The sequence below is a fragment of the Elaeis guineensis genome, chromosome 5, assembly GCF_000442705.2.
Source record: "Elaeis guineensis isolate ETL-2024a chromosome 5, EG11, whole genome shotgun sequence".
Lineage (NCBI taxonomy): Eukaryota > Viridiplantae > Streptophyta > Magnoliopsida > Arecales > Arecaceae > Elaeis > Elaeis guineensis.
In genome coordinates, this window is record NC_025997.2 from 112,904,458 (window position 1) to 112,931,347 (window position 26,890).

At 44.0% G+C, this 26,890-nt stretch overlaps 1 protein-coding gene across 2 annotated transcripts in view; it reads right to left on the minus strand.

The window, feature by feature from the left end:
* Window positions 1-26,890, minus strand: part of LOC105032901 (phenylacetaldehyde reductase) — a 36,329-nt gene that overhangs the window by 4,177 nt on the left and 5,262 nt on the right. For both annotated transcript variants that reach the window (XM_010907491.4, XM_073258100.1), the window contains 2 exons: window positions 4,552-4,721; window positions 601-792 (listed from right to left, as the gene is read on the minus strand). In XM_010907491.4, the coding sequence (XP_010905793.1) occupies window positions 601-792; window positions 4,552-4,721 (362 nt within the window). The remainder of the gene's footprint in view (window positions 1-600; window positions 793-4,551; window positions 4,722-26,890) is intronic.

A 26,890-nucleotide genomic window follows, 5' to 3' on the forward strand; every position in this document is an offset into this window, starting at 1 on the left:
AGCCAACCATTAGAAGAGGAAACTGGAAAAATGGGCCTATATTAGTTACTTTTGTTGATAAATGAATCCGACAATTAGAAGGTGAGCTGCAAAGTAACTGTACAGTAGCCTTCCCCCAACCAGAGCCAATGGATTACATATATAGAATACAACCAAGTTACTCTTTCTAGCAAATCGCACATATCAATCCCTTTATGCAGTGACCAATGTAACTTTGATATCATGTTTGATCCCCAACCATGCATTGCACTTTTTTTCACAAACTTCATATTCATGCCACTAGTAAATCATACATAACAAGACTCAAACACATGATCTACTCCAAATAGGACATCTCTTATAAGATTTTGTTGTGTTCTTTGATGAGTATGCTATAGAAATCAAAAATTTCTTCATGGAAGGACAAGGTCAAAAATAATTGAGGAACCATCTATTCTTTGTGCTTCCATATGTTCTTAGGGAATTCATGTTGCAACCATATTTGATCATACAACATCCAGCTTGTCTGTATCCAGATATGATTCAAATAGAGAAATAGACACTGAAAGATAATGTGTATTATAAGGAAAGGGGGTGAATGCATGAAATACTAGCTCATACCTTTTCCTGCTTACAAAACTCTACACTAGAAAACCATGTCTCATCAACTATGACATTAGGTGTTCGTGGTCTTCCATTGTAGTAAACAGTAGCCATTGACGATGTTACAACCACCCTTCTAACAGAAGGAGTTTTTACACATGAACTTAAAACATTGAGTGTCCCCTTCACTGCTGGGTCAATCAACTCAGTCTGCAAGTAAGATTGAAAGACAAAACAAAAATAAAAAATATCATAAAGACATATGGGATAGAAACCAAGAAAAGAAAGCAAGAAGATTGTGTGTGGTAACTTTGTCCAATCCCAAATATATTACCATATTGTAACACAACATATGGAAGAGAAAACTTGTTGCAGTAAGCATGAAATAGTCAATTAGAAAGACAAATATTGCAGCATACAAGCAAAATATTAATCTATGCTGGATCTTATTATCTAGCAGAGAAAAAGTGGCCATAATGCAGTAGATTGTGGAATGGCATTGACATAGGTTAATACACATATTGGATCATATGACAAGACTCATTTTATTGCATGGTGATTTTGCGCAGAAATTTGAATATAAGTTGCAAACATGCAAAAAGTCTAAAGACTCAAATACGTAACAAAAAATATAAAAAATGAAAAATAAGTAATACATGCCCAAAACTTAGGATCATTTTGTATATAAAGAGATGAACCAAACAGGGAATGGATCTTTCTTCTCTATTTTTTACTTTTTTTTTATGAGTTGTTTTAGAAGTCCATGAATAGTTTAGCTTTTGATTCTTTAATATTTTTAGAATAGTCATATGATTAGTGTCTATCAGCATAGTTAGGTAGAGAAAAAAAATAGTAATTACTAATTAGAATTGTACTGGAGAGTTTACATGTCTTCATATATTGGGTTACTTAGTTGCAGGGCCCTCCAAATGTGACTTTTCGCCCCAACTCATCGAGGAATTATTTTTCTTCGTATTATAATTCTATCTGTTGTTGAAGCCTCTTTAGGAAAATAGTGGTTCATCAAGAGAAACTTTTTCTTTTATGTGATCTTTTATCACCTTTGGAGTAGGGGGTCCCTTCATTATTTTATATTCAAAAAAGTATTAATAGACTTGCTATGTACTCTAGTATATTATGTAAAATCAACTTCAGTTGAAATTTTCAACATAATCTTGCAGCACATCAACAGTTGAGGCAATGCTAGACGATAAACTAGCCTAGGATTAAGAGCTTACATAGATGCCCAAGGGATTGAGTACAAAGTTGGTCAATTTTTTTTATTTTATTTATTTATATTTTTAGCTATTGTACTATTAATAATCTAATATTTTATGTGGATCAAGGCAAACAACATAAATATATCATATGAGTACCGCAGGAAGGTTAAAAATATCATCAAGTTTTAAATAGTATTTTAACTTTACAACTTATAAATGAGACATAAGTTCTAAAAAATAACGTCGTGATTTTAGCTCATATAAGGTATAGATTGCTTAGCTACCCCATGGCATACAACTTTCTAAAGGTTGGAGCATAGATCTATAGTTTTGACCATACCTATGCAAGTTGATATTGTGATATTGTTGGGGAACTACTACGCATGTTGTACAATGAATGTTTTATTGATTAGCCATGCCATATCAGTCAACATTTGCCATATCAGCGATACTACCAGTTTCAAGTATAGTGTACAGGTAGCTCTCTACTTGTATTATTAAGTATGCACAAACTAACCTATACTAACAATTTACCAGCATGGTACTAGTATGGATACCCAATCGATAATGCAAAATGTGATATTAAGGAACATTCAGTATTTTTAAGTAGTGCTTTGTGTTAAATGGAGTGGCCAAATAGTCCTCGATGAAATGGTTAAATAACTTTGCAAGATATATTTTTCTTCCTTAGTGGCATAAAGTTTTCGTTATTCAAGGAATCAAATAAAATCAAAAGTATTTGTTTGATCGTGTTGGCTTTGTAGGGTTTGACATGGTCAAACAAATCGTTAAGTTGTTGCACTTAACATGGGAGAACATTCGTGATTGGGGGCTTTGTGGGAGATAAGAGAACAAAATACATGAAGATATGGAGGAGTAACATTCGGATATTTTAAATGTTACACTCCTAAAAACATGCGAGTAGTTATGATGGGTAGTTTTAAATATCTATCTAAAGCTCTTTGAAACTTATGGAATTCACAACTTATATCCCTATTGGGGCAAAACCCAAAGCCACCCAACCACAAATTTTATGTGCTCTCTCTAGGGCTAACAATTTTCGACACGACTTGTTGACACAGACATGACATGATATGTATTTAGACGGGTTCAGATTTGGAATAAATGGGTTCAGATCATAAACGGATCGACTCGTTTATGACATGATAAATTCATGTCTTAAGCGGTTTGACCTGCGAAATCCGTTTTGACCCATTTAACTAAATGGGTTAAAATAGGTTAACAGGTTACATGACACGTTTATTTTAAAATTACTTGAGGACAAATGAGAAAAATCCAAAAATTATAATCCTAACCTAAGACAAATATGATGGAATTCAGAGCTGTGAATTAGCATGATAGGTAACTAAATTATTTTTATATTATTTTAATCTTTTGACTAAATTTTTATTATTTTAGTTGATTTTATAAATAAGTCAAATAGTTAAACGGGTCATTAGACAGGTTATGTATCAGTTTGATCCACCAACATGATTATTAATCATGTCAGATGGGTCATGTCGTGTCAATCCGTGTATATTCGTATCATGTTTGTGTTCCATAAGTCGACCCATTTAATTAAATGGGTCATGTTCAGGTTGAGCTAACCTATGTTATACCCCCAGATCGATACGACCTGTTTATGATCCGTGAACACAAATTGCCAGCCCTAGCTCTCTCTTGTTTTTGATTTTTGCTCTCTTTATTCTATTTTATTTTTCCATCACATCTTTTGCTTTGAACATTATGACTCGAACACCCATTCTGGGTGTGGTCATAGGCCACAAATTCAACCAGAGACAATAAATAATCTATTCCTTCTCAGGTATTTGAGCTCTCTTCCTCACTTCTTTAAACTTAACCTCTCCAATCCTCTATTTCTTCCCTAGTCATGCTTGATGCCAAATGCCACTTTAAATTGTTCAAATGTTGTCTTATCACACTCAACACTAACTAGATCTCCTATTGCATTGTTGCTATGACCAACAACCCCCCCCCCCAACCATCTATCAGCCTCATTTTTAAAACTCCAACATTGGCACTTCAACCACTCTATTTGGACCTCCTCAACTCCCCTCTGAAGTTGCTGCCTCAACACATTCTTGACACTATCTCCATCTCTTCAGTCCAGCTACCTCAACTAGCTCCTAGTCCCACCACCTCAACCTCCACAATGGAATCACCTGAGTCGAGAAAAGAAAGAACAACAAAGAAGATCATCAATTCTATACAACAATTGGTGAACTTTTGCTCCCATTGCCTAAATGAAGAAGAAGATGGGAGGTCATTAGATTGAGCTTTAGCAAAATAAAGGGCACAATTTTTCACTGTGGCCTAGTCCGAGTCAAATGAGCTGTTAACTTGGACGGTTCAAATAGTTGAGCTGTTCAGTTCATCGATTCAAACAAATATTAGCCCAATACTAGATTTAACTCAACTTGGCCGACCATATCTAGCTGTTGGTCGATCAAACAAGTAGACCCAGTTGATCCAGCCGTATCTCTAAACACTTGAAGGAAGTGCATATACTAGATCATTATCTCAATAATCAATATAAAAATTACGTTTACTCCAATAGTAGCTCAACCCCAGCAAATATTTTTCAAAAAATTAATAAAATTATGATGATTCTATTTTTATTCCGTAAGACTAATAAGTTAGGGGCAATTTAAATAGTATATTGGTGAAAAAAGTAAACCTATGAAAAAAATACTAACAATATTATTCTATAATAGATAACCAGATAAACCTGTGGATCTGCAGCATGCATATAGAAAGGAGATGCTGTATGAAAAACACCCTCACACCCCTCAATCACTGAAGCAAAAGAGCCCTCTTCCAACAAGTTTGCTTTAAATAGGTGCAGTCTTTCATTAGCTCCTTCCAAGGCACGTAAATGCTTGGTTTTCTTCGGATCAGCTAACAAACATGACATAAAAAATTATAAGATAAGAGATAAAAATTAATTTTTCATAAAATATCAGATCTAGTAGATGCATGTCCTATAGTAAGTTAAGTGGCAGAATGTTTGATATATATCAATCATAGAATTTGCAAAAAAAATTGGATGATGATCGGAACATTGCCATTTTCTCCCTATTCCACTAAAAAATAATAATAGAAAGAGATGTTCAAACAAAAGTGACAAAACATGAAGAAATACCCAAAACAAAGAACACAAGAACTTAGGATTTCATATCCTATGCATAAATCATATATAGGCACATTTATAGGAAAGACTGAAAAAAATATTACATAGCAAAAAGTGTTATTATTTAAGTGAAAGCAGAATTGCTTCTTCAAATCTATTATATTTTTAACTAGAAATCAACATCATCCTCAATCTGCCTTAACTGAAATAAACTTCATTGCAAGGAGCCCGACATCATTCAAGCACTGCAAATAAGCTTCAAACTTGTACTAGAGATAGTTAAGAATATGATTAATCAATGTTAGCACAATGAGTCAAAAGTATCTTTCAACTAATAAGTCAAAAATATGATTAATCAATGTTAGCACAAAGAGTCCAATGGTGATTAATAGAAAAAAATATATATCAGAAAAAATTATGCACAACAAAGTCAAGAAAGAATCAACTAAAATTCCTTTGATCTGAGGTTTAAACATTAGGTAAAAGATCTATCCAACCATAATCATAGCTTAAGGGCTACAAGCCAATGTAAGCAGGTAGATTGGTTTAAGGACTATTCAACAAATCTATGTATGGAGAGAGATGAAATGAGAATAGGTGCCATGCTATATAACACTAGTAGGAGCATCCCACCACTCTTTATATCTACCTATATCTCCTAAATAGGAAAGAGGAGAAGAGGGATAGAAAATAGCTATATTCAACATCCCCCTACCCTCCACAAAAAAAATGATAAATTATACTGATCCCTCCTCTTGAGGTTTGAGGTAATTCTAGATTCCCATCTAATATTTAGGAAATATACATTCTACTACTTAGCCATTGCTATGTGTATAACACATAACCACATATTATTATCTTTCTTTTAAATAAATTAAAGAACCTTGTTGACATCATCACTCTAACCAATTTTAGTCTTACAATTTCTCATATTCTTTCTGTTTATTATTTCTTTTTATTTTTTTATTATTTGAATCTTTTCAAAATTTCAATTTTTGTCTTAAAAAAATATCAAACTTATGATGATGATTAGAACTCAACCAAAGGAGCATGATTATTAAAATCCAAAATATTTATATATAATTTACTAGTTTAGGCTTTCAGAGCCTAATCTAATATATATAATATAAAATGGAGGCCTCTCAATGGAGAAGCCTCCATATGACACGTGGTAAAAAATATGAAGCCTCCATTGGCCACCTGGACGTCATGACGCTCACTCGCGGAAGCTCCTGAATGCGTGCGGACCCTCTACCGAGCTCTTTAGAACACCCTTTGGTCTTCCCTTCTTCCTTTTGAAGGATTCCGTTGAAGACCATGCATGCGTCTATCTCTTTCTCAATGCCCCTTATCTATATGTCATAAAACCCCTTATCCGCTGGCTGGCTACTCATCGTCTTCAACCGGACTGCCTCGGTTCGAAGCCAAAAAACCAAAAAAAAGGAAAAACAAATCTCTCGACCGGCTACTCCCTCACTGTGGGAGAGAGCCACAAGTGGAAAAAAAAATGAGACCATGTTCCCAGCTCCATCTCCATCTCCATCTCCGACATCGAGAGCTTGGAGGAAGGCATCGTGGCGGCCGACGAAAGCGATGAGACAGAGGGCGATGGGAAGGCCGTTGGCAAGGGGAAAGAAAAGAGGATACAGAGGAGGGCGATGAACGAACGAGAGCACGGAGAACAGAGGGGTTTCGTAGGTTTCGATTGGGGTTTTTTCTTCCTCCCCCTCAACCTTTGCCTCTTATCTCTCTTAGGTGTTTTTCTTCACATGGATCTCTGAAAAAGATTAATAAATAAAAATATCCAATACAAAACCCCAGCCATCGTCTAAGCTTCCTTATTCAGCCGCTCCAAGCCTCCCACTAGGTTGGGACTCTTGAAGATGGAAAAAATGGAGGAAAAACAGGGAAAAACATAGGAAAAATCAACGAAAAAAGAGGACAGATGAAAAAAAATTAAGGTTGACAGATTGGGGTCTGATCCTCAAGATCTATGAGGAGACGGGAGGTAAACAAGATGGAGCAAACTTTCTTCACCCTTAGATCATGAAGTGCTCCAATCTTTGGGGCTATGGAAAGGGAACCCAGAATCATGACTGAGAGCCTCTGCACCTTGCTCAGATTCCATGCCGCCCATGTGAGATTCCACAGCATCTTTTCTATCTCCAAAGCTTGAGACAAAATGAGAGAACAAGGATGTGGGCATGCTGGACTTCCACACTCAATAAGCTGGGAGGCAATGGTGGGAGACCCATAGCTGTCGGCGTGCCAGTAATTAGGGGTGACAAAAGGCACTTAATAGATGTTTAAGATGTTCTCAAGTTAATACAAAGAAGGGGATATTGAAGAAAAGTTGTTTAGTAGTAACTCAAGATCAGCATCTCTATTGAATACATTCTAGAGATGTGGAGGCACACCTCCATGACCTTTTTCTTGGTTCTTAGGTTACAAGAGCTTCGATAATAAACAATAATCAAAGAATACATTCAAATCTACAACCTATATTTATATATATATATATTTCGTATTAAGTTTCAGATACCAAGCCATATAAATATTTGATGTTCTCATGTACTTGAATATCCATAAAACTCTTAAGAGCAAATGCTATTAAATAATCAAATTTTTACTATATTGAAACAAAAGAACATATTCTTATTAATTAAAGAATCAAAATAAAAAGGTTCACTGCACAAAAAGCATGGCAAGGGTGATTGATTTTTAAATATTTACTTGGCCAATGTAGTATCATATAAAAAAAATAAGTATTAAGAAAAAAGAGAAATGATTGTAAGAAGAATCACTAACTTTGTTTAGACAAAAAACAGAGGCTTCTCAATGAAAGAACCTCCTTTTGACATGTGGCTCCATTGTGAGATGCGGGTTAGACACATGGTTCTATTACAGAACTCCTTCGAGTGCCTACACTTGATCATCCACTCACTTCGTGCCCTTTTGCATCATCCCAGTCCCACCCGATTTATGAAAAAACAGTGGAAAAATGTAGCGAAAAAACCTGGAGAGCGATCCTCTGCCGGATGCGCACACGGTGGATTGATGTCGACGAGGCGGGTATTGAGTTGACGAAGTTAGTGTAGTCATAGTTGATGAGGTCGATGAGCTAGGCATTGAGGGCAGCTAAGTGGGTGCGGAGCTTAACAACGAGGCTTTCTAAGAGGAAGAAGAATAAGTCTAGGAGAATAGTGAGGATTTTTGGGACATGTAGTTGGCTTTCTAAGAGAAATTCTCAACCTTTTTCCTCTTTTTTAAGTTTTCTTAATTTGATTCTTTTAAGAGAGTGATGTCTTCTTCTGATTTGTTTATATCTAAAATGCTAGACATATTATATTAGTCTCTCTCGCTTTTAACGCATTGTTTTTCCTCCATTTCCTCTACCCTACTCCCTATGTCCTCTTTTCTTCCATCCCTTCCGTCTCTCAATCTTATCAATGATTGTGCCGACCGACGATTGATCATACCTTTTCTCTGAAGTAAGTCTTTAATGATGACTGAAAATTTAATAAAATAAAAAATTATATAATAATAAAATATATATTATTTTTATTAATACAATTATGAAGAAAAGAGATGTACGTGGGATGCAAATAGATGATCATGCTCGCTTAATAATGAAGATTCTGAAATAATTAATACTGAAAATATTGATTTAAAAAATAATTTCTCTGTCAATAAAAGACAGAAATGATTATGTTACTTCTTATTATTATATTATTCAAAAATTGAGTTTATATTATAATTTTGAATATTTAATATCATCTATGATGTCTTTTATATTATGTTGAATTTTTAATTTATAAAAATATTATTTAAAGAAATAAATACATACCGTGCATCGCACGAGATTCTATGCTAGTTATGTTATATGGTTGTACATACTAGAATATATAAATACAAGCAAACAGCATAGCCCATCTCAAAGCCCAAATCTAATAAATTATATATATATATATATATATATATATATATATATATATATATATATATATATATATATATATTGTTGTAGATGAAATCTGTCTTGAGCCTGAAATGCTGAAGCTACGAGATGTTCGATGTATCGATGGTGGTCGGACCTACAAGAAAAATCTCCATTGGAGCCATCTCTGGTGGAAATTTTTCTTGTAAGTCCGACCACCGTCAATACATCAAATGTCTCATAGCTCCAGCATCTCCAGCTCAGGATGAATTTCATCCACAACAAACTGACGCTAAAGGAAGGAGTGGGGCTCTCTCGTGCTAGTGCCGGGCGCCCACACGACTGCCCACTTTTGAGAAAGAGCACCCTATCTATCGTTATGCCACCATGGAGAGCTTCTCCACCGATAGGACCTGTTAGGACATTCAACCAACTCCCGATTCCGACTCTAGATCGGTCTCATAAACACAAAATGCCGACTAACAATTAGTTGACCGACCGACAGTCGACTATTCTCAGTCATCAACAGACAACCACGACAACTCGATTGATATCCGATCGATGACCATCGACATATCAGAGTTACCGATTGATTCTCATTCAGATCTCTATGACTACCGACATACTATTATTATCGACATATAGTCGGCTTATCTGAAATTGTCAATACAGAAAGTGCATAATAGCCAGAACATGATTAGTGGCAGGTGTAACCACCCATCCCACGATCGCATAATGCCAGAATGTGTAGAATCCACGTGTCTAACCGTTATAAATGGTTATCAACTACATGTCACGATCATTAGTGGGCATAAACAGTCCATTAACTCTAGAATTATGGTCCGATAATTATCTTTTAATGCCATAAAAAGTGAGACCACGTGCTCGACGGTTATATCTGAATCATCTATAAAAGGGAGATAAATGAATAGCATTGGTAAGACACTTCTGGACTGAGATTCTGCCATTTTCAAAATTCTATCTGCTGTTTATGACTCCCCACTGACTTAAGCATCGGAGAATTCCTATCGAACATAACTCTGATCAATGTGGACTTCTTTTACAGGTGCTCTTCTCCGACGATGGACGTAACGAAGAATTGGCCGCAACAGATTGGCACGTCAGGTAGAAAAAAAATACGAGCAACCATGACAAAAATCAGAGCTCAACACTCAACAAGATCTACGAGGCAATCTTCCCACTAAGAAGATATTCCTCCCCCACCTTCATTGGCAGAGCCCAGTTCTTCGCATCCTGTAGTCACTATGAACGCACAAATTGCTGCCTTAATGCAGCAAATGAAGATATTAACAGAAGCGGTTCACAGCCTCCAACAGCAACAAATACAACAGCAGCAGCAACCATCGGTAGAGCTGGTGGCTCATTCAGTGCCGTCTAGGCACAACCGCCGTCCTCCACAGCGTTCACCCTCATCTCCAGAGCGGCGACCATCTCGACACTCTCACCGAGACAGACAACCGCATTCTCGGCACTCCCATCGTGCCGTCCATCCTTCGCGGCGTTCTCCTTCTCTTTCCCATATACATAGTATCAAGAAGGGGAAAAGGCCATGTATGTCTTTTGCTTTTCCATCCTCAAATTCTTCGGGAGACTCTACCCCCAAATTATCCCGACAATGATGGCTCAACGACTACGAGCACAAGTTCAAGGAGATCGATTGCCAACTTGTCCGACTTCAGGTAGAAGGTTGAAAATCCTCCAACAACTACGACTTTCACACTGCCCAACCTCTCTCTTAGCACATCTTGAACAAAATCGATTCCATCTCGGTTCAAGATGCCACAGATGAAGCCATACGACGGCTCCATCGATTCAATCGACCATTTGGAGAGTTATAAGACTCTCATGACGATTTAGAGAGCAACCGACGCCCTCTTATGCATCGACTTTTCGACGACTATTCGCAAGACTGCTCGAGCCTAATATCCTAGGCTTCAGTCGAAGAGCATTAACTCCTTCGAGCAGCTTGAGCATTCTTTTATGGTCCATTTCAGCACTAGTCGAAAGGTGCCACGGATATCAGACAGTCTCTTTTTCATTAAGCAAGGTAAGACAGAGACGTTGAAAGATTTTGTGGCTCGTTTCAATGTGGCCACACTTGAGATCAGAGACTTCAATGAAGACATGGCCATATCGGCCATGAAGAAGAATCTGAAGGGATCCAGATTCACTTATTCTCTTGATAAGACTCCTTCGAACCTATGCAGAACTTTTGAAGCGCGCATACAAGTATATCCACATAGATAAGGGCACTTCTGACCGGCACCAAATAGAAAAAAAAAGGTCAGAAAAAAAAGCAGAAGAAAAATGAAGCTTTGATCGAATCAAATCGGTCAACTACCAATAAATGAGCTTTGCCTCAACGATGGAATCCAAAGCCAAACAGCTATGGCAGGTATGACTCCTATAGTCCTCTTTCTGCTCTCCGTGCATAGATCTTGATGGAGATCGAAAGAAAGGAGTATCTTCGACACCCCTCGTCAATGAAGATGCCATAGAAGAGCTGACAGGAAATACTGTCGGTTTCATCATGATCACAAACATGATACCGAATAGTGCATCCAACTCAGAGATGAAATAGAAGTTCTGATCCGACGAGGCTACCTTGAAAAATTTCGACGAGATCATCTGACTCAACCTCTCACTGACCAACAGCCTCAGCCACAAGCTGAGAAAATGATCAACAATCGACCAATGACGGGAGTCATCAATATGATTTCTGGACGACAGAAGGACCAGGGGGCAACTTTCGAAGAAGAATCAATGAAGAAACGACGACTTGATAATGTAATTTTATTTTCGAAAGATGATATCCAGAAAATACAAAATCTCCATGATGATGCTGTCATTGTCTTGACGACGATAGTAAATTATGATGTAAAAAAAAATTAATTGATAATGAAAGCTCAACTGATGTTCTTTTTTACTCGACTTTTTTTCAAATACGATTACCGACTGATCGACTCAGAAGAGTCTCGATGCCATTAGTCGATTTTACTAGGAACGCAGTTACTGTAGAAGAAGAAATCACTCTCCCATTAACCACAAAAATAGATCCACAATAGAGTACTGTTCTCTTGACATACAGTCGTCCGAATTTCCTCTACTTATAATGTCATACTCGGATGACCTGACTTAATATCTTGAGAGCAGTAGTTTCAACATACAATCTACTAGTCCAATTTTCAACAAGAAATGGAGTCGAAAAAATGCGTGAAGATCAACAGCTTGCTCGATGCTGCTTCCTCATCTCCACACAAAATAATCAATCTGAAGATTCTTTATCTGTCGATAAGTTGGACCAAAGAGAACATGAAAAAAGAGATAAACCAGCCGAATAATTAATTTTCATCTTGCTAAAATAAGATCCTGAGAAGACGGTCCAAATTGGATCGCAACTGTCCGATCCGGAGTGGCAATAACTGATCAATCTACTAAAAACAAATGTCGATATTTTTGCTTGATCAGCCACTGATATGCCAAGCATTTCTTCGGAGATAACAACCCACCGACTAAATATTGATCTAAAAATTAGACCAATGAGACAAAAGAAAAGATCTTTTGCTTCTGAAAGACAGAAGGTCATCGACGAAGAAGTCGACAAGCTCCTCACGACTGACTTCATCAGATAAGCTAATTATCTCGATTGGCTCACCAATATAGTGATGGTGAAAAAATCAATGAAAAATGAAGAATTTGCATCGACTATACAAATCTAAACAAAATTTGTCTGAAAGATGATTTTTTTTTGCTAAAGATCGACCAACTAGTTGATGCGACTTCAGAACACCGACTCTTAAGCTTCATGGATGCCTTTGCAGAATCTAATCAGATTCGGATGCCGTCTGAAGATAAAGAGCAAACAGTCTTCGTAACCGACAAAGACATCTACTGCTACAAAGTAATGCCATTCGGTTTAAAAAATACTGAAGCTACTTATCAACGGCTAGTCAATAAAATATTCAAGGCACAAATCAGATGAAATATGAAAGTCTATGTAGATGATATGCTGGTGAAAAGTCCCAAAATTTCTGATCATGTTTGAAATCTGAAAGAAACCTTAAGCACACTTCGATGACATCAGATGAAATTTAATCAGACCAAGTGTGCATTCGGAGTAACTTTTGAAAAATTTCTTAAATTTTTTGTCACAACAAGAAATTGAAGCCAACTTCGAAAAATAAAAACTATCATCAATATGAAGCATCCAAGCTTCAAGAAAGAGATACAACTTAATAGAAGGATCGCCGCACTCAGTCGATTCATCCTGAAGTCGGTAGAAAGATGCTTGCCCTTCTTCAAGATCTTGAGATAAGCAAAAGACTTCTCATGGTCAGACAAGTGCCGACAATCCTTCGAAGATCTAAAACGATGTTTGGCATCTCCACCATTGTTTACAAAATCGAAGGTTGGAGAAACTTTGATAACTTCGACGAAAGCAGTTAGTTCGGTATTTGTCCCGGAGGATGAAAACCAAATTGAATGACCTATTTACTACACCAACAATGTGCTTCATAATGCCGAAATAAGATATTCAAAAACAGAGAAGATGATCTATGCCCTGATCATATTATCACAGCGATTTTGCCCATACTTTCAAGCACATCCCATTATTATCTTGACAGATCAATTGTTGAAGGTGATTTTATACCGACCTGATACTTTAAGATGAATGACAAAATGGACAATAAAACTCAGCGAGTTTGATATTCAATATTATCCACGTCCATCAATGAAGGCACAAATTTTGGCTGATTTCATCACCGAATGTACCATACCTGACAATAATTTTGAGGATGAATCTAACAATCAAATAAAGCAACTTGAAACTCTCAAGCCCGACTTGACATTGGCATGGGTGCTACATATTGATGGAGTATCCAATGCACAAGGCAGCGGAACCAATCTCATCTTCATCAATTCTGAAGGGATTGTAACCGAATATGTCCTTCGATTTAATTTTAAAGCTTCAAATAACCAAACCGAGTATGAAGCTCTCCTAGCCGACTTGAAGATTGTCAAAGAGCTTGACATTGACAATCTGAAGGTCTTCACCGACTCAGTTGATTACTGGATAAGTTAAGGGCGAGTTTGAAACCCAAAACCTCGTTATAATGAAGTATCTTCAGAAGGTGAGAGATCTTATATCGACTTTAAAATATTTTGAAATCTCTCACATTTCAAGAACAGAGAATGCTCGAGCCAACGTACTTTCTCGACTTGCAACCACTTTATTCAACTCGCTGGATCAGACATTCGTCGAATGTCTTGAACACCTAAGCATCGATAAAGTCGAAGAAGTGCTATAAGTTAATAATAAGCCAAGCTAGATGGATCCGATCATCCAATACTTGACTGATGAAACTCTACCTATAAATCCTTCAGAAATCAAATGACTTAGATGGATGGCCTCACAATATATTTTGATGAATGGCCAACTTTATAAAAGATCGTTCTCTCTTTTCTTACTGAAATGTTTACGACCAGCAGATGCTGACTATGCACTTCAAGAAGTTCATGAAGAGATTAATAGAAATCACTTGAGGGACAAATCTTTGATTTATAAAGTTTCACAATAAGGATATTATTGACCCACCATGAAAAAAATATAGCTGAACTTGTTCGAAGATGTGAACCATAAAAGCTTAGATCAACAACATCTACAAAATGACACCAGGCCGATAAGCAATCGATCAAATTTTTACTGACTACATCTCGATTTTTCACTGTAAAAACCGACATACTGACTATATCTCGATTTTTCACTGTAAAAATCGACATACTGACTATATCTCAATTTTTCACTATAAAAATCGACTTCAGTCGAATGACTACTTATGCTGACTTAATTTTAACTAAGCAAAATATTGTGTCGATTCGATCCCGATCGAATCAAACATACACCGATTTGACTACGGTCAGTCGAAAGATATTCGGCTAACCACAGTCTATCAAATATCTAGACATATCGATTTGATTAAAATCAGTCGAAGGATATTCGGCTTATCACCGTCTATCCAAATATCTAAAAGATAAAGTATGTCGACCGACATTCGACTAACGGATAAATTCTACAATAGTTATTATGAAACATTCGATTCATCGATGGATAATCGGTTGTCCGACTATGATTCCACAACATTGAAAGTACAAAAAGGAATATCAAAAAAATTTTGTACTTAAAAAAATTTTTCTTTTCATTCATTGAAGAGAGGGTTACAAAATTCAACCCAAGATCCGATTACAAAATTTATCCAATTATAAAAAAAAATGCTACATCGATCACCAGTCAATTTCTTCATCACCTTGCTCTGGAATAGCTTCGATATTTGGAGCAGATCCTGGTGCAGTCGGTGCATCATCTTCAGCCGATGTGGCGCCCTCTTCAGCAACCTCTTCTTCCAAATTAAGAGGAACGATGCATCTCGACCGTCCTCGTATTCGATACAGTAGGAGGCGAATCCGCCCTCAAGAATCTCCTCCTTGAATTCTTCTGAATTCTTAAAGTTCTCGACAGCCAGATTCAGGACATCTCTCGCCAACTTAGCTTCAGCCTTCGCGGAGGCCGACTCAGCATCGGCCAATGCCAACCTTTTCAGGATGACCCGATGCCTTCTGCACTCCGCTTCCAGCTCTTCAATACATCCATCCCTCTCTCTCCGGAGCTGATGGATGGAATTCTTCTTGCTCCTGATCCGAGATTTGAGAGACGTGATGTTCTGACGAGCCGACTCAAGTTCAGTTCTAGAGGACTGTAGGTCAACCATCATACAAAAAATGTCCTCCTGAAGTTTCTTCTTTCGTTCAGCTGTCGCTTGGAGTTTTTCGATGGTAGCAGTCTTTTCAACGATGACGACCACCACCTTGTCCATCCATGATCGACGAAAGTCGATGATCTTTCGATATCCGCTCTCTAAAGCATGCATATCGTGCACCCACTAAAAACAGAAAACAAGTCAAATCAGATTAAAAAAAATAAAAATAAAAAAGGAGGAATGTCAGAAAATTACCCCAATTATCGTCGGATAGAAGGAAGAGAACATTTCGAACACCATCCGATTCTTCCTATTCTCCCTATCGGTCGGGAGAAGAGCAGCTTCAATGAGTCGTCTGGCTAATGATGGATTAGCCAAAGCCGACTCACCTTCCGAAATTCTGATGTCGAAGAGTGTGGAAAGGCCCACAAATGACCCATCATCGATCGAAGTAGTCGGTGCCTTCCTCTGATCTCCAATAAACGATCGTGCGCTTGAAATCGAGGAAAATCAGTGCTTGACTGCGCCCGAGAATGTTCCACTGAAGGAACAGCTGGCGCAGTTGCAAACTGCTCGTGTTCGACTGCGACTCCCGATCTGACCTGAACCCCCACTGATGGAGTCGTCGATGGTTCTACCGCGGCTTCATCTCTCGCCGTCTCAACTCCAGCAGACAGCGCTTCAGTCGGAAGAAGCATTGTCGGGGCCGACAACGCTAGGACCGGCTCGGGGGCTGCCTCTGACGGAATGTCAGATTCCCTTGTCGGTACCGACAGAGGTTCAACCCGACTCTTTCTCGATGGTCGGAAAAATCCAGCATCAATCACTACCCTCTTCTTGGTAGCATGCGAACGTATGTCGCCAGCCGACGCTCATGCCCTTGTCCGCATGGCTGCAATCAGAACAAAAAGATCAATACAAAGTTCAGAAACAGACAGAAGAAAACATGCAATGACCGGCTATGTTATACCTAAGAAAGTTACCGAATTAAGTCCAGCATCATAGAGAGCTTATTCGATCATCAGCTCTCGTTGCGGTGGAACTTCCATATCTTTCAGTCGGAGAAAGTCTTCCAAATCAACGGCATCCATCCGACTATTCTTATTGGGGCCGGTTCTCAGATTGCCCCAACACGAAAAAAAGCCCCAAGGAGAAGAAGAAGAAACAAAAAAAAAATTGATTCTTCCATCCATGAATGGACGATGGATGACCGAAGATGAAAAAAATCTTTTCTTGAATTGAAGAACCACCAACCCTTGACCTTAGGATGAGGACGAAGGACAAAGAAAGATCGAAAGAGAGAAGGACGAGGATCAGTCGGGATAAGCCGACATAATAAAATAAAACTGATAATCAGTCGGATAGAGTTCGGAACCAGCTGAGCAGGACAGAGATCATAATAGTCAAGAAGATTTCGGATGAACTTCAGAATTGAAAATCGAAGACCGGCCCAAAAGTCCTCGACATAAAATGCGATCTGGCCCGGAGGAGGAGAGTTCACCCGACCGTCCGGATCAAGAATAGAAAGCTGATATTGCTCTGGGATACGATACTATTCCCGGAGCTGCTCAATATTGGGCCCGAATAAGGAAGAAACTTTCATTTTCGGACCCAAAAAAAAATTGGCGGTTGGATTCCCCAACCGACTATCTCGAGAAGATGAAGCCTTCTTACTTGCCATTGGAAAAGGAGAACTAAAAAGGAAAAGAAAACCCTAAGAGAAAGAAAGGAGAACTCGACCTGAAGCCAAAAGATGATGTAAGGAACAGAACTCGAAAGCATACACTAAGGCAGCAAAACCTTATCTTGCAGAGAAAAGCGACAAATGCAAAAGTAAAGTCCAGATGAAAGCGACTTTATATATATAGGACTCCTCAACAGTCTGGATAAAATCAGTCAAATCAATATCTCCTCAGATGTTGATATGTGATAACATCAAGACCGACCATTGATCGAACGGTTCGACGCACCTGCTCTCACATCATACCACCTTACCATTATCTGCGTGAACAGTTCAGAGCCAATGATGTTTGGACACGTGACCAAGATCTACTCAAATCATCTGGATTCTCCAAGAGCTGAATTATTTTCTCGAAACATCTCAATGATGATCTCACAAATATCGAAACAACAATACAGCTGGAGACCTCTCGTATTTCAAAAATCATTAATGCCAGCAGCCGAATCGGAGCTCGAAGCAGTGCATGATATGACAACTCTCTTCATCCAACGTGACAGACCACGTAACAATATGCACATCAAGCCACCTTGGACTTGAAAGTGGGGAGCAACTATTGGAACAATTCAATCGACCCCCGATTACGACTCTAGATCGACTTTATAAATACAATATGCCGACTAACAATCATTTGATCGATCGACAGTCGACTATTCTCAGCCATCAACGAACAACCACGACAACTCGATTGATATCCGACCGATGACCATCGACATATCAGAGTTACCGACTGATGCTCATTCGGATCTCCACGACTACCGACATACTATTATTACCCACATATAGTCGGCTTATCTGAAATTGCCAGTGCCGAAAACGCATAATGGCCAGAACATGATCAGTGACGGGTGTAACCACCCATCCCACGATCGTATAATACCGAAATGTGTGGTCTTACTATATGTCACGATTATTAGTGGGCATAAACAGTCCATTAACTCCAAAATTATGGTCCGATAATTGCCCTTTAGTACCATAAAAAGTAAGACCACATGCTCGACGGTTACATCCGAATCATCTATAAAAGAAAGGTAAATAGCAGCATTGATAAAGCACTTCTAGACTGAAATTTTGTCATTTTTAAAGTTCTATCTACTGTTCATCACTTATCGCTGACTTAAGTATCGGAGGATTTTCGTCGGACACAACTTCGACCAGTATGGACTTCTTTTGCAGGTGCTCTTCTCCGACAACAGATGCAACGAGAGATTAGCAGCAACAGGACCTTTGGTCGGAGACTATACTACATACGACTCATTGGAGGCACCCTTGCAACTCCCTTTGCTGGTCTTCAAAAGGGAAGAGATAATTTGTGCTGTGCTTTTATCAAGTTTCACCTTGTTTGATGAGAGGCCCTCCCCGTTGAAACCTCTTAGACATGTTTAAAGCAAGAGGCAACTGATTTTAGTAGAGAGGGTATAAGCTTGTTCATAAGGAGGAGCAACCATTCTGCCAAAGCTATTTTGTTGCACCACTTTGGCGGCATTAAGTCTCCAAAAGCAATGCTAACCACAGGGCCAGCCTTCGGAAGAAATGTCTTCCATTTCTCGAGGCCCTTTCTTGCCCTTCTCATGATATTTTGATATGAAACCCACTGCTGAATTGCAGAATAGATACCAACGTAACCTGTTCCCCCTCTACTCATGAAAATGAAATTTGGTGAGGCGATTAATGAAGCCTCTCGAAAGAGTGACTTCGGATATGGTTACATAAGTAGGGGGGCAATGATAAAGAAAGAAGGCAAAAGCCGCTATCTCAGATGATGCCGAGGTCGCTTACTAGCGGCCCCACTTACTCCGAGCGCAACTTCGAGCCCCGCGATGACAAAGTAGACCAACTTGACTTTGGAAATCAAGGGACGGAAGTGCCTCAAGCTAAGCAAGGAACTAAGCTGTATATTGTTATGTTATTATTTAATTCATGTATCCTATCTGATGCTGAAAACCCCCAATGAGAAACCAGCCATGAGAAAGCACTCAAGCAATGGGCCCATCGTGGCTAAAATCTTGGTGGCCGAATACCATCCATTTTCAATTGTCTCATCATGACCGAAGCTCACGGCTGCACCGCATATCGGGCAGCCCCCAAAACCAGTTATTACGAGATAAATTCCCCATGAGCATGCGTTCCTCGCCAGCACCGAGGTCGGCCAGGAAAGGCTCGAAGTTTTCCGGCGCCGGGGTTCCCCTGGGCCTCTGCTCTTCCTAAGACGGCCCGAATTTGCTGCTGGAGGAGACTCTTTTTCTTCCCATGGCTTCTCTTCGAAGGCACACTAAAGACCATATTTGTCGCTGGCGCTGAACTCAATTACAGCCGTCGCAGCCACAACTCAGATTGCTCGAGACAATTTTGTGCTAGCCGAAAACATGTGTCGGGGAAATTTTGCTTGAGCCAAGGGTACGAATGAATCCAAGGCCCAAGACGTCATCGGTCTGACCGGCCCACTTCGCCGGAACTGAAGGATCTCCACCCACCTTCGGTTCTGTCCTCATTGGCTTCGGCCCCGGCCATTGTTTTATCCCCCTGCCCACACCTCGACCATCAACTCTGGCTTCGGCCGTTAGTCCCCATCTCGGCCATTCGTCCTGATTAAAACATCCGTGCTGGTTTCATTGCCCACTGTTGCGGCCAATCGCCTCGTCGTCCGATCGTTGGAAAGCGTGCACCTGTAAAAATGAAAAGTCCACTCTGACCGAAGGCGGCTCCGGCGGGGACCCTCCGACGGTCAAGTCAGAGAGGTGACTGGGCAACAGTGAAATGTAGACAGAGAGCTCGATCGAGCGGGAGAGGGGGAGAGAGAGTAGCGAGCCTGGGTTTTTGGAGTCGAGATGTGGGAGAAATGGAGCGGGTCCTCTCGCACTGTTGCCTTCCCCGGTTTATATAGTGGAGCACGGTATGGCGCCGTCATTAATGGCGCAGACAAGTAAGGAACTGTCAACTCACTGTAGACTGTCAGAGTCGCCGTGAAAGTGTCATGTCGCCGTGTGGCCGTCAAATCACCAGGGTTGACAATGCCCCCGGCGGGACAATACCCCTAGGTAGTCGCGCCGCATGTTGCTGTCAGAATTGACAAGGTCTGGCGGCTGTACGGCGATTGGAGGAGTCGATCGACCCTAAGTCGGTGGCCAGCTGAGTGGTGTCGGGCCCCTCCGTTGGTCGGCGAGCTTTATGTGAGTCGGCCATCAGACCTCTGGGTTCAGTCGGTTGGGAAAGGTGCGCCCGACATATCCTCAGTCGGTCGTGAGCCGATGACTAGCCGGTGATGGCGCCCGTCAGTCGGTCGCCCCGGCCGTCAGTCGGTCGGTCCGACCGTCAGTCAGTCGGTCGGTCCCTTCGACCGTAAGTCGGTCGGTCGGTTCCTCCGACCATCGGTCGGTCGGTCGGGGGGTAGTCCCCAACAGTTGCCCCCCTCCACTCCTGAGTCGGACGGTGAGCTGGCGACTAGGAGTGGATTCGTCGTATGCAAAGATCCGACCGTACCGTCGGTTGATACGGTGTCGGGCGTCTCATTAATGCCGAGCGATTTGCTGGCGTCCGACGTCTAGTCGGTGTCAGACGTCTCGTCCCATCGGCGTCAGATATCATGTCGTCGTCGGACGCCCCGCCGTGTCGGATGTCCCGCTGGTGTCAGCGATAAAACCGGCGCCAGGTGTCCCGTCCCATCGGGAAGGGTAACCGTTATTCCCGCCGTCCCTTCGGGAACACCAAACGTCGCGTCCCTCGCGCCACGTGGCGTGCGGCCATTGGTTCATGTTCGGTGGAGCGGATGGAGGTGACGTGGCGCAATCTGAAGGAGGGTGCGTCGAACCGTCGGACGGCCCTGATGACGCCACGCGGCAAAATCTGGGAGCCTTCGTTGGCCGCGCCTTCATCTCGACCGTTGGGGGGCACTATATATACAAAGTTACCCTCACATGGTTTTTTACCCTCCTCATTTTTACAGTCGAGACTCTGCCCGCGTGAGTTTTCCCTCCAGGTACTCTCTCGCTCCGCTCCTTGTTTGCAGCTCCTTCTTCTCCTTCTGAGGGCTGCCACTGTCTTCCCCACCTTCTTCTTCTTCCTCCTGGCCATTTGTTCTGAATCCATGGCCAGGACGTCCCCACGAGGTAGTCGGTCGGGAGAGCCGACCGAAGACACTCGGTCGTCCCCGGAGGTGGAGGTTTCTTCACTTTCGGGGCCGAACGTCGATCGGCTCCAGGAGCAGTACCGCGTCCCGGAGCAGTTTCGGCTGTTCGCCCCTGGCGCCGATGGTCGGGTCCATAGCCCGCCCGAGGGTCAGGTGGCCTTCTATCTGGAGGATCTCCGGGCCGGCCTTCGATTCCCGGTTCCAGAGTTCGTCCGGAACATTTTTGACTATTACGGGCTATGCCCGGCACAACTTGCGCCGAACTCGGTTCGGCTGATAGTCAGTTTTGCCCTTTTGTGTCGGCTCTTGCCGACCGAACCTCGGATCTCTCTTTTCCGAGTATTCTTCGTCCTCCGACCCCACCCTAAAGCCCGAGGGTGGTGGTACTTCGTCCCTCGGAAAGGGCTCTCTTTCATTACTGGTCTTCCAACGTCCATTCACGGATGGAAGAATCAGTTCTTCTTCGCATCGTCTTCTGCTTCCTGGGGGTTTTCCGTCCGTTGGGGAAATCCCCGAACCGAGCCAAATGAGAACAGTCGGGTGGAGGCCGATGATCGGGAGGACTTCCACCGGTTAAAGGATATCTCGGTGCCGAAGCAGAGCGAGCTCGTCACCGAGCAGGCCTTATACGACGCCGGCCTTAGTCCAGTCCCCCGTTTAGGTCGGTTTTTTATTTTCCCGACCGCTCTTTTTCTCTTTTTTCTTTTCCTCTTCGGCACTGACCATTTATTGTCTTTTTCAGATATGCCACCGAGGACACGACTGACGGCGGCCGACGTACGCCAGCATGTTGTGAGGAAGAGGCCGGCGCAAGGCGCCGGGCCGTCGCAGCCTCCTAAGAGGCCCCGCGCGCCTCCGCCGAGCGAACCAGCCTGGTCGGAGGCAGAACCGGTGATCGCACTGTCTGCGCCGACAGTGCTCGTCGATGTCCCGTCCGAGGGACCATCGGCTGAGGGCGCAGCCTCACCAGGCAGACGGGCTGCCGAGTCGGCAGATGGCGCACCAACCGCCCAACAGGCTCCGGAGGTTCGGGAGGAGGTCCGCGAACCCGAACGACCGACGCACGCTGCCGCCGCACCGTCGGTCGAGACCCGGTCGGGGTCGAGCTTGCCGTCGATTTCCGACGCCAGGGCCTGGGCAACTAGCCGAGGTAAGGCCCCCATGGCGTCGGGCGACGAAGGTCGGTCGGCTGGCGGAGGGTCGGCCGACTTTCCTCTTTCCGAAGGTGCATCGAGTCTGGCCGACCACGACTTGGCCAGGAAGTTGTGCCAGGCGCTCCTCCTTCCCGCCGACATCAACGCGATGAAGAATCAGCATGTGTCCGACATGCTATCTTCGTTCTATCCGATGCTGATCCGGGTAAGTTCCTCTTCCCTCCGACTTTAAATATAGTTTCCCATAAACTTGCTTTCACATCGGTCGGTTTCATCTCGTGCAGCTGGTCTTCAACATCTCAGAGCTGGAAGCCGGATATCGGAAGTTCGGCGAGATGCGTGCGGCATGGAGGGACAAGGTCGGAGCCCTCGAAGCCGACAAAGCCATCCTCGTCGATCAGCTGCAGCAGTCGGTGGACCGGGAGAACCGACTCGAGGGGGAGGTCTCCCGACTTTCCGAGGAGAGCTCCCGACTCAAGGGGGCCTTGGCGTCGTCGGAGTCAGAGCTCCAGTCGGCCAAGGACGACGCAAGGAAGAAGTCCCGGACCATCCGTCGGCTCCGACACGAGCGAGACGACATCGCCAAAGAGCTGGAGGCGGACCGCGAGCAACTCCGAGCGAGTCTCGGGAATCTCGCCAAGGCCGAAGAAGGTCTGTCCGTTGCTCAGGCCGATGCGGACATCGCGAAGGGCGAGGCCGAGTCGGCGAAGAAGGCTCTGAGTCAGGCCATCGAAGTCTTCCAGGACTCGGAGGAGTACCGTGAAGAACTTCTAGAGAGCGGCTACCTCTCGTACCAAGTCGGGTACGAGGATGCTCGGGAAGCCGTTCGGGGCTTGTACCCGGGACTAGATCTTAGCGGCGTAGTTCTGCCGGAGTCGGAGGCCCCAACTGCGGAGGAGACGGCCGGACCAGCGTCGGAAGGTCTCTCCACCAGGGCGGAAGCCGAAGATGTCGCAGAGCCGGTCGTCGAAGATCAGTCGGCCCCGACTGCAGAAGTCGGAGCTGATCCGCCGACCAACTCCCATCGTCGTCCAGTGGAGGACGTTGATTCCGACTACTGAATTACAAAATTCACTGGCAAAACAGCTTCAGGTTGTCGGCGTTCCAGGTCCGGGGGATGGGTTTCCCCTCAAGGGTCTCCAGTCGGTAGGCTCTCGGACCGTAGGTGTCTGCTACCTTGTAGGGTCCTTCCCAATTGGGAGCCAGCTTCCCTTGGTCTAAGGGCTTCGACACTTCTGCCTTCCTCAAGACCAAGTCGCCGGGCCTAAAAAGCTTTGGTCTGACCTTGGCGTTGTAATACCGAGCGACCCTCTGTCGGTACGAAGCCATGCGAACTTGGGCCTCGTCCCGCAGTTCGGGGAGGAGGTCGAGGTCGGCCCTCCGACTCTCAGAGCTGTCCGGCTCTTGGTACCGCTCGACCCTTGAAGATGGCAGGCCAATCTCGAGCGGGATCATAGCCTCCGTCCCATAGGCCAAACTGAAAGGCGACTCCCCGGTCGGAATGCGGGGGGTCGTTCGGTAAGCCCACAGAACGGAGCCCAGCTCGTCGACCCAGAGACCTTTGGCTTCGTTTAGTCGGGTCTTGAGTCCGTGGAGCAAGGTTCGGTTGGTCACCTCGACCTCGCCGTTGGACTGGGGGTGCCCGACCGAAGTCAGTCGGTGCCTGATGTGGAACCTGACGCAGAAGTCTCTGAAGTCCTGGTTGTCGAATTGCCGTCCATTGTCAGTGATGATCGTATGCGGCAACCCGAACCTGAAGATGATGGACTTTTGGATGAAGTCCTCCATCTTCCGCTCGGTGATCTGCGCCAGGGGCTCAGCCTCCACCCATTTGGTGAAGTAGTCGATGGCGACAACGATGAACTTCCTCTGGCCCGACGCTGGTGGGAATGGACCGAGAATGTCGACCCCCCACTGGGCGAAGGGCCATGGAGCGACAATAGGGGCAATTTGGCTGGCCGGTTGGTGTTGGATGTTCGCGTACTTTTGACATGGCTCGCATCTCCGGACCAACTCGGCCGCATCCTTCTTCATGGTAGGCCAGTAGTAACCTTGTCGCAGAACCTTGTAGGCCAGGGACTTGCCCCCCAAGTGATTCCCGCAAATTCCTTCGTGAACCTCTCGGAGAGCGTAGTCGGCGTCGGTCGGTCCCAAACACCTAAGCAGGGGAAGAGAGAACGACCTCTTGTAGAGTCGGCCGTCCATGATGACATATTGTGAGGCCGACCATCGGAGTCGCCTGGCCTCCGCAGGATCTTCGGGACTGATCCCGTCGGTCAGGTACCAGACGATCGGGTCCATCCAACTTGGTTCGGACATTAGCTGCTGTACTTCTTCGACCCGATCGATGCTCGGCTGCTGGAGGTCCTCCACGAACGTCCGACCCAAAGAGTCGTAGGCCGACGTTGCCAATCTGGAGAGTGCGTCGGCACGAGCGTTCTCCGACCTAGGGATGTGGGAAATTTCAAAATACTCGAGGCGCGCCACGAGGTCCTTCACTTTCTGAAGGTACTTGACCATGGTCGGATCTCGCACCTCGAATTCGCCCTTGACCTGCCCCACGATCAGCTGAGAGTCGGAGAATGCCCGGAGGCTGTCGATGCCCAGCTCTTTCGCCATCCTCAAGCCAGCGAGGAGTGCCTCGTATTCGGCTTGATTGTTGGAGGCCTTGAAGTCGAACCGGAGGGCGTACTCGGTGACCACCCCATCCGGATTCGTGAGCAGGAGCCCGGCCCCGCTTCCCTGAGCGTTTGAGGCTCCGTCGATGTGGAGTACCCAAGTGGAGATCGGGTCTGGCTCAGAGACCGCATCTCGTCCTGGGTCTTCAGCTCCCGACCCTTGGTCGGTTGTCGGGCATTCGGCGATGAAGTCGGCCAAGACCTGAACTTTCAGGACAGGCCTTGGTCGGTACAGAATGTCGAACTCGCTAAGCTTCATCGCCCACTTCGCGAGTCGCCCAGATGTGTCGGGTCGGCGCAGTATTGCCCTCAGGGGCTGGTTGGTGAGCACCACTATGGCGTGGGCCTAGAAGTATGGACGGAGTCGTTGCGCAGAGACGGTCAGGGCGAAAATCATCTTCTCTGTCTCCGAGTACCTTGCTTCGGCCCCGTGGAGCACCTTGCTGGTGTAGTAGATAGGCTGATGGGTTCAGCACTCATTTTCTCGGACGAGTACCGAACTGATCGCCTCAGGAGATGTGGCCAAGTAGAGATACAAGGTTTCCCCGACCTGCGGCTTTACGAGCAGCGGCGGGGAAGCCAAGTACTTTTTCATGTCTTCGAAGGCCTGTTGGCACTCATCTGACCAAGAAAAACCATTCGCGTGGCGCAGAGTTTTGAAGAACGGGAGGCACCTTTCAGCTGATCGAGAGATGAATCGGCTAAGAGCGACAATTCTTCCGTTCAGCTGTTGGACCTCCTTCTTGGTACTCGGATGACGCATGTCGAGGATTGCCTTTATTTTCTCAGGGTTGGCCTCAATCCCTCTCTGAGAAACAAGGAATCCGAGGAACTTTCCTGAGGTCACCCCAAAAGCACACTTGGTCGGGTTGAGCTTCATCCGGTGTCGTCGAAGGGTGCGAAAGGTCTCCTCGAGATCCTGAACATGGTCCGGGATCTGCGTGCTTTTCACCAGCATGTCGTCCACGTATACCTCCATGTTGCGCCCGATCTGGTCTTTGAAGACCTTATTGACGAGTCGCTGGTAGGTGGTGCCGGCGTTCTTCAGTCCGAAGGGCATCACCCGATAACAGTAGAGGCCCTTGGGAGTCACGAACGCGGTGTGCTCCTCGTCTTCAGGCGTCATTCGGATCTGGTTGTACCCGATGAAGGCGTCCATGAAGCTGAGCAGTCGAAATCCGGACGTCGCATCCACCAGCTGGTCGATCTTGGGAAGCGGGAAGCTATCTTTTGGGCAGGCTCGGTTGAGGTCGGTGTAGTCGATGCAAATCCTCCACTTCCCGTTGGCTTTTTTGACCATGACGACATTGGCGAGCCAATCGGGATACGTGGATTCTCGGATGAAGTCTGCTTCGAGTAGCTTGTCCACTTCTTCGTCGATGGCCCTCTGCCTTTCTGGAGCGAAGGATCTTTTCTTCTGCCTCACCGGTCTCATCGTCGGATCGATGTTGAGTCGGTGGGTTATTGTTTCTGGAGGGATGCCCGACATATCTGCTGCCGACCAAGCAAATATGTCGGCATTGGCCGT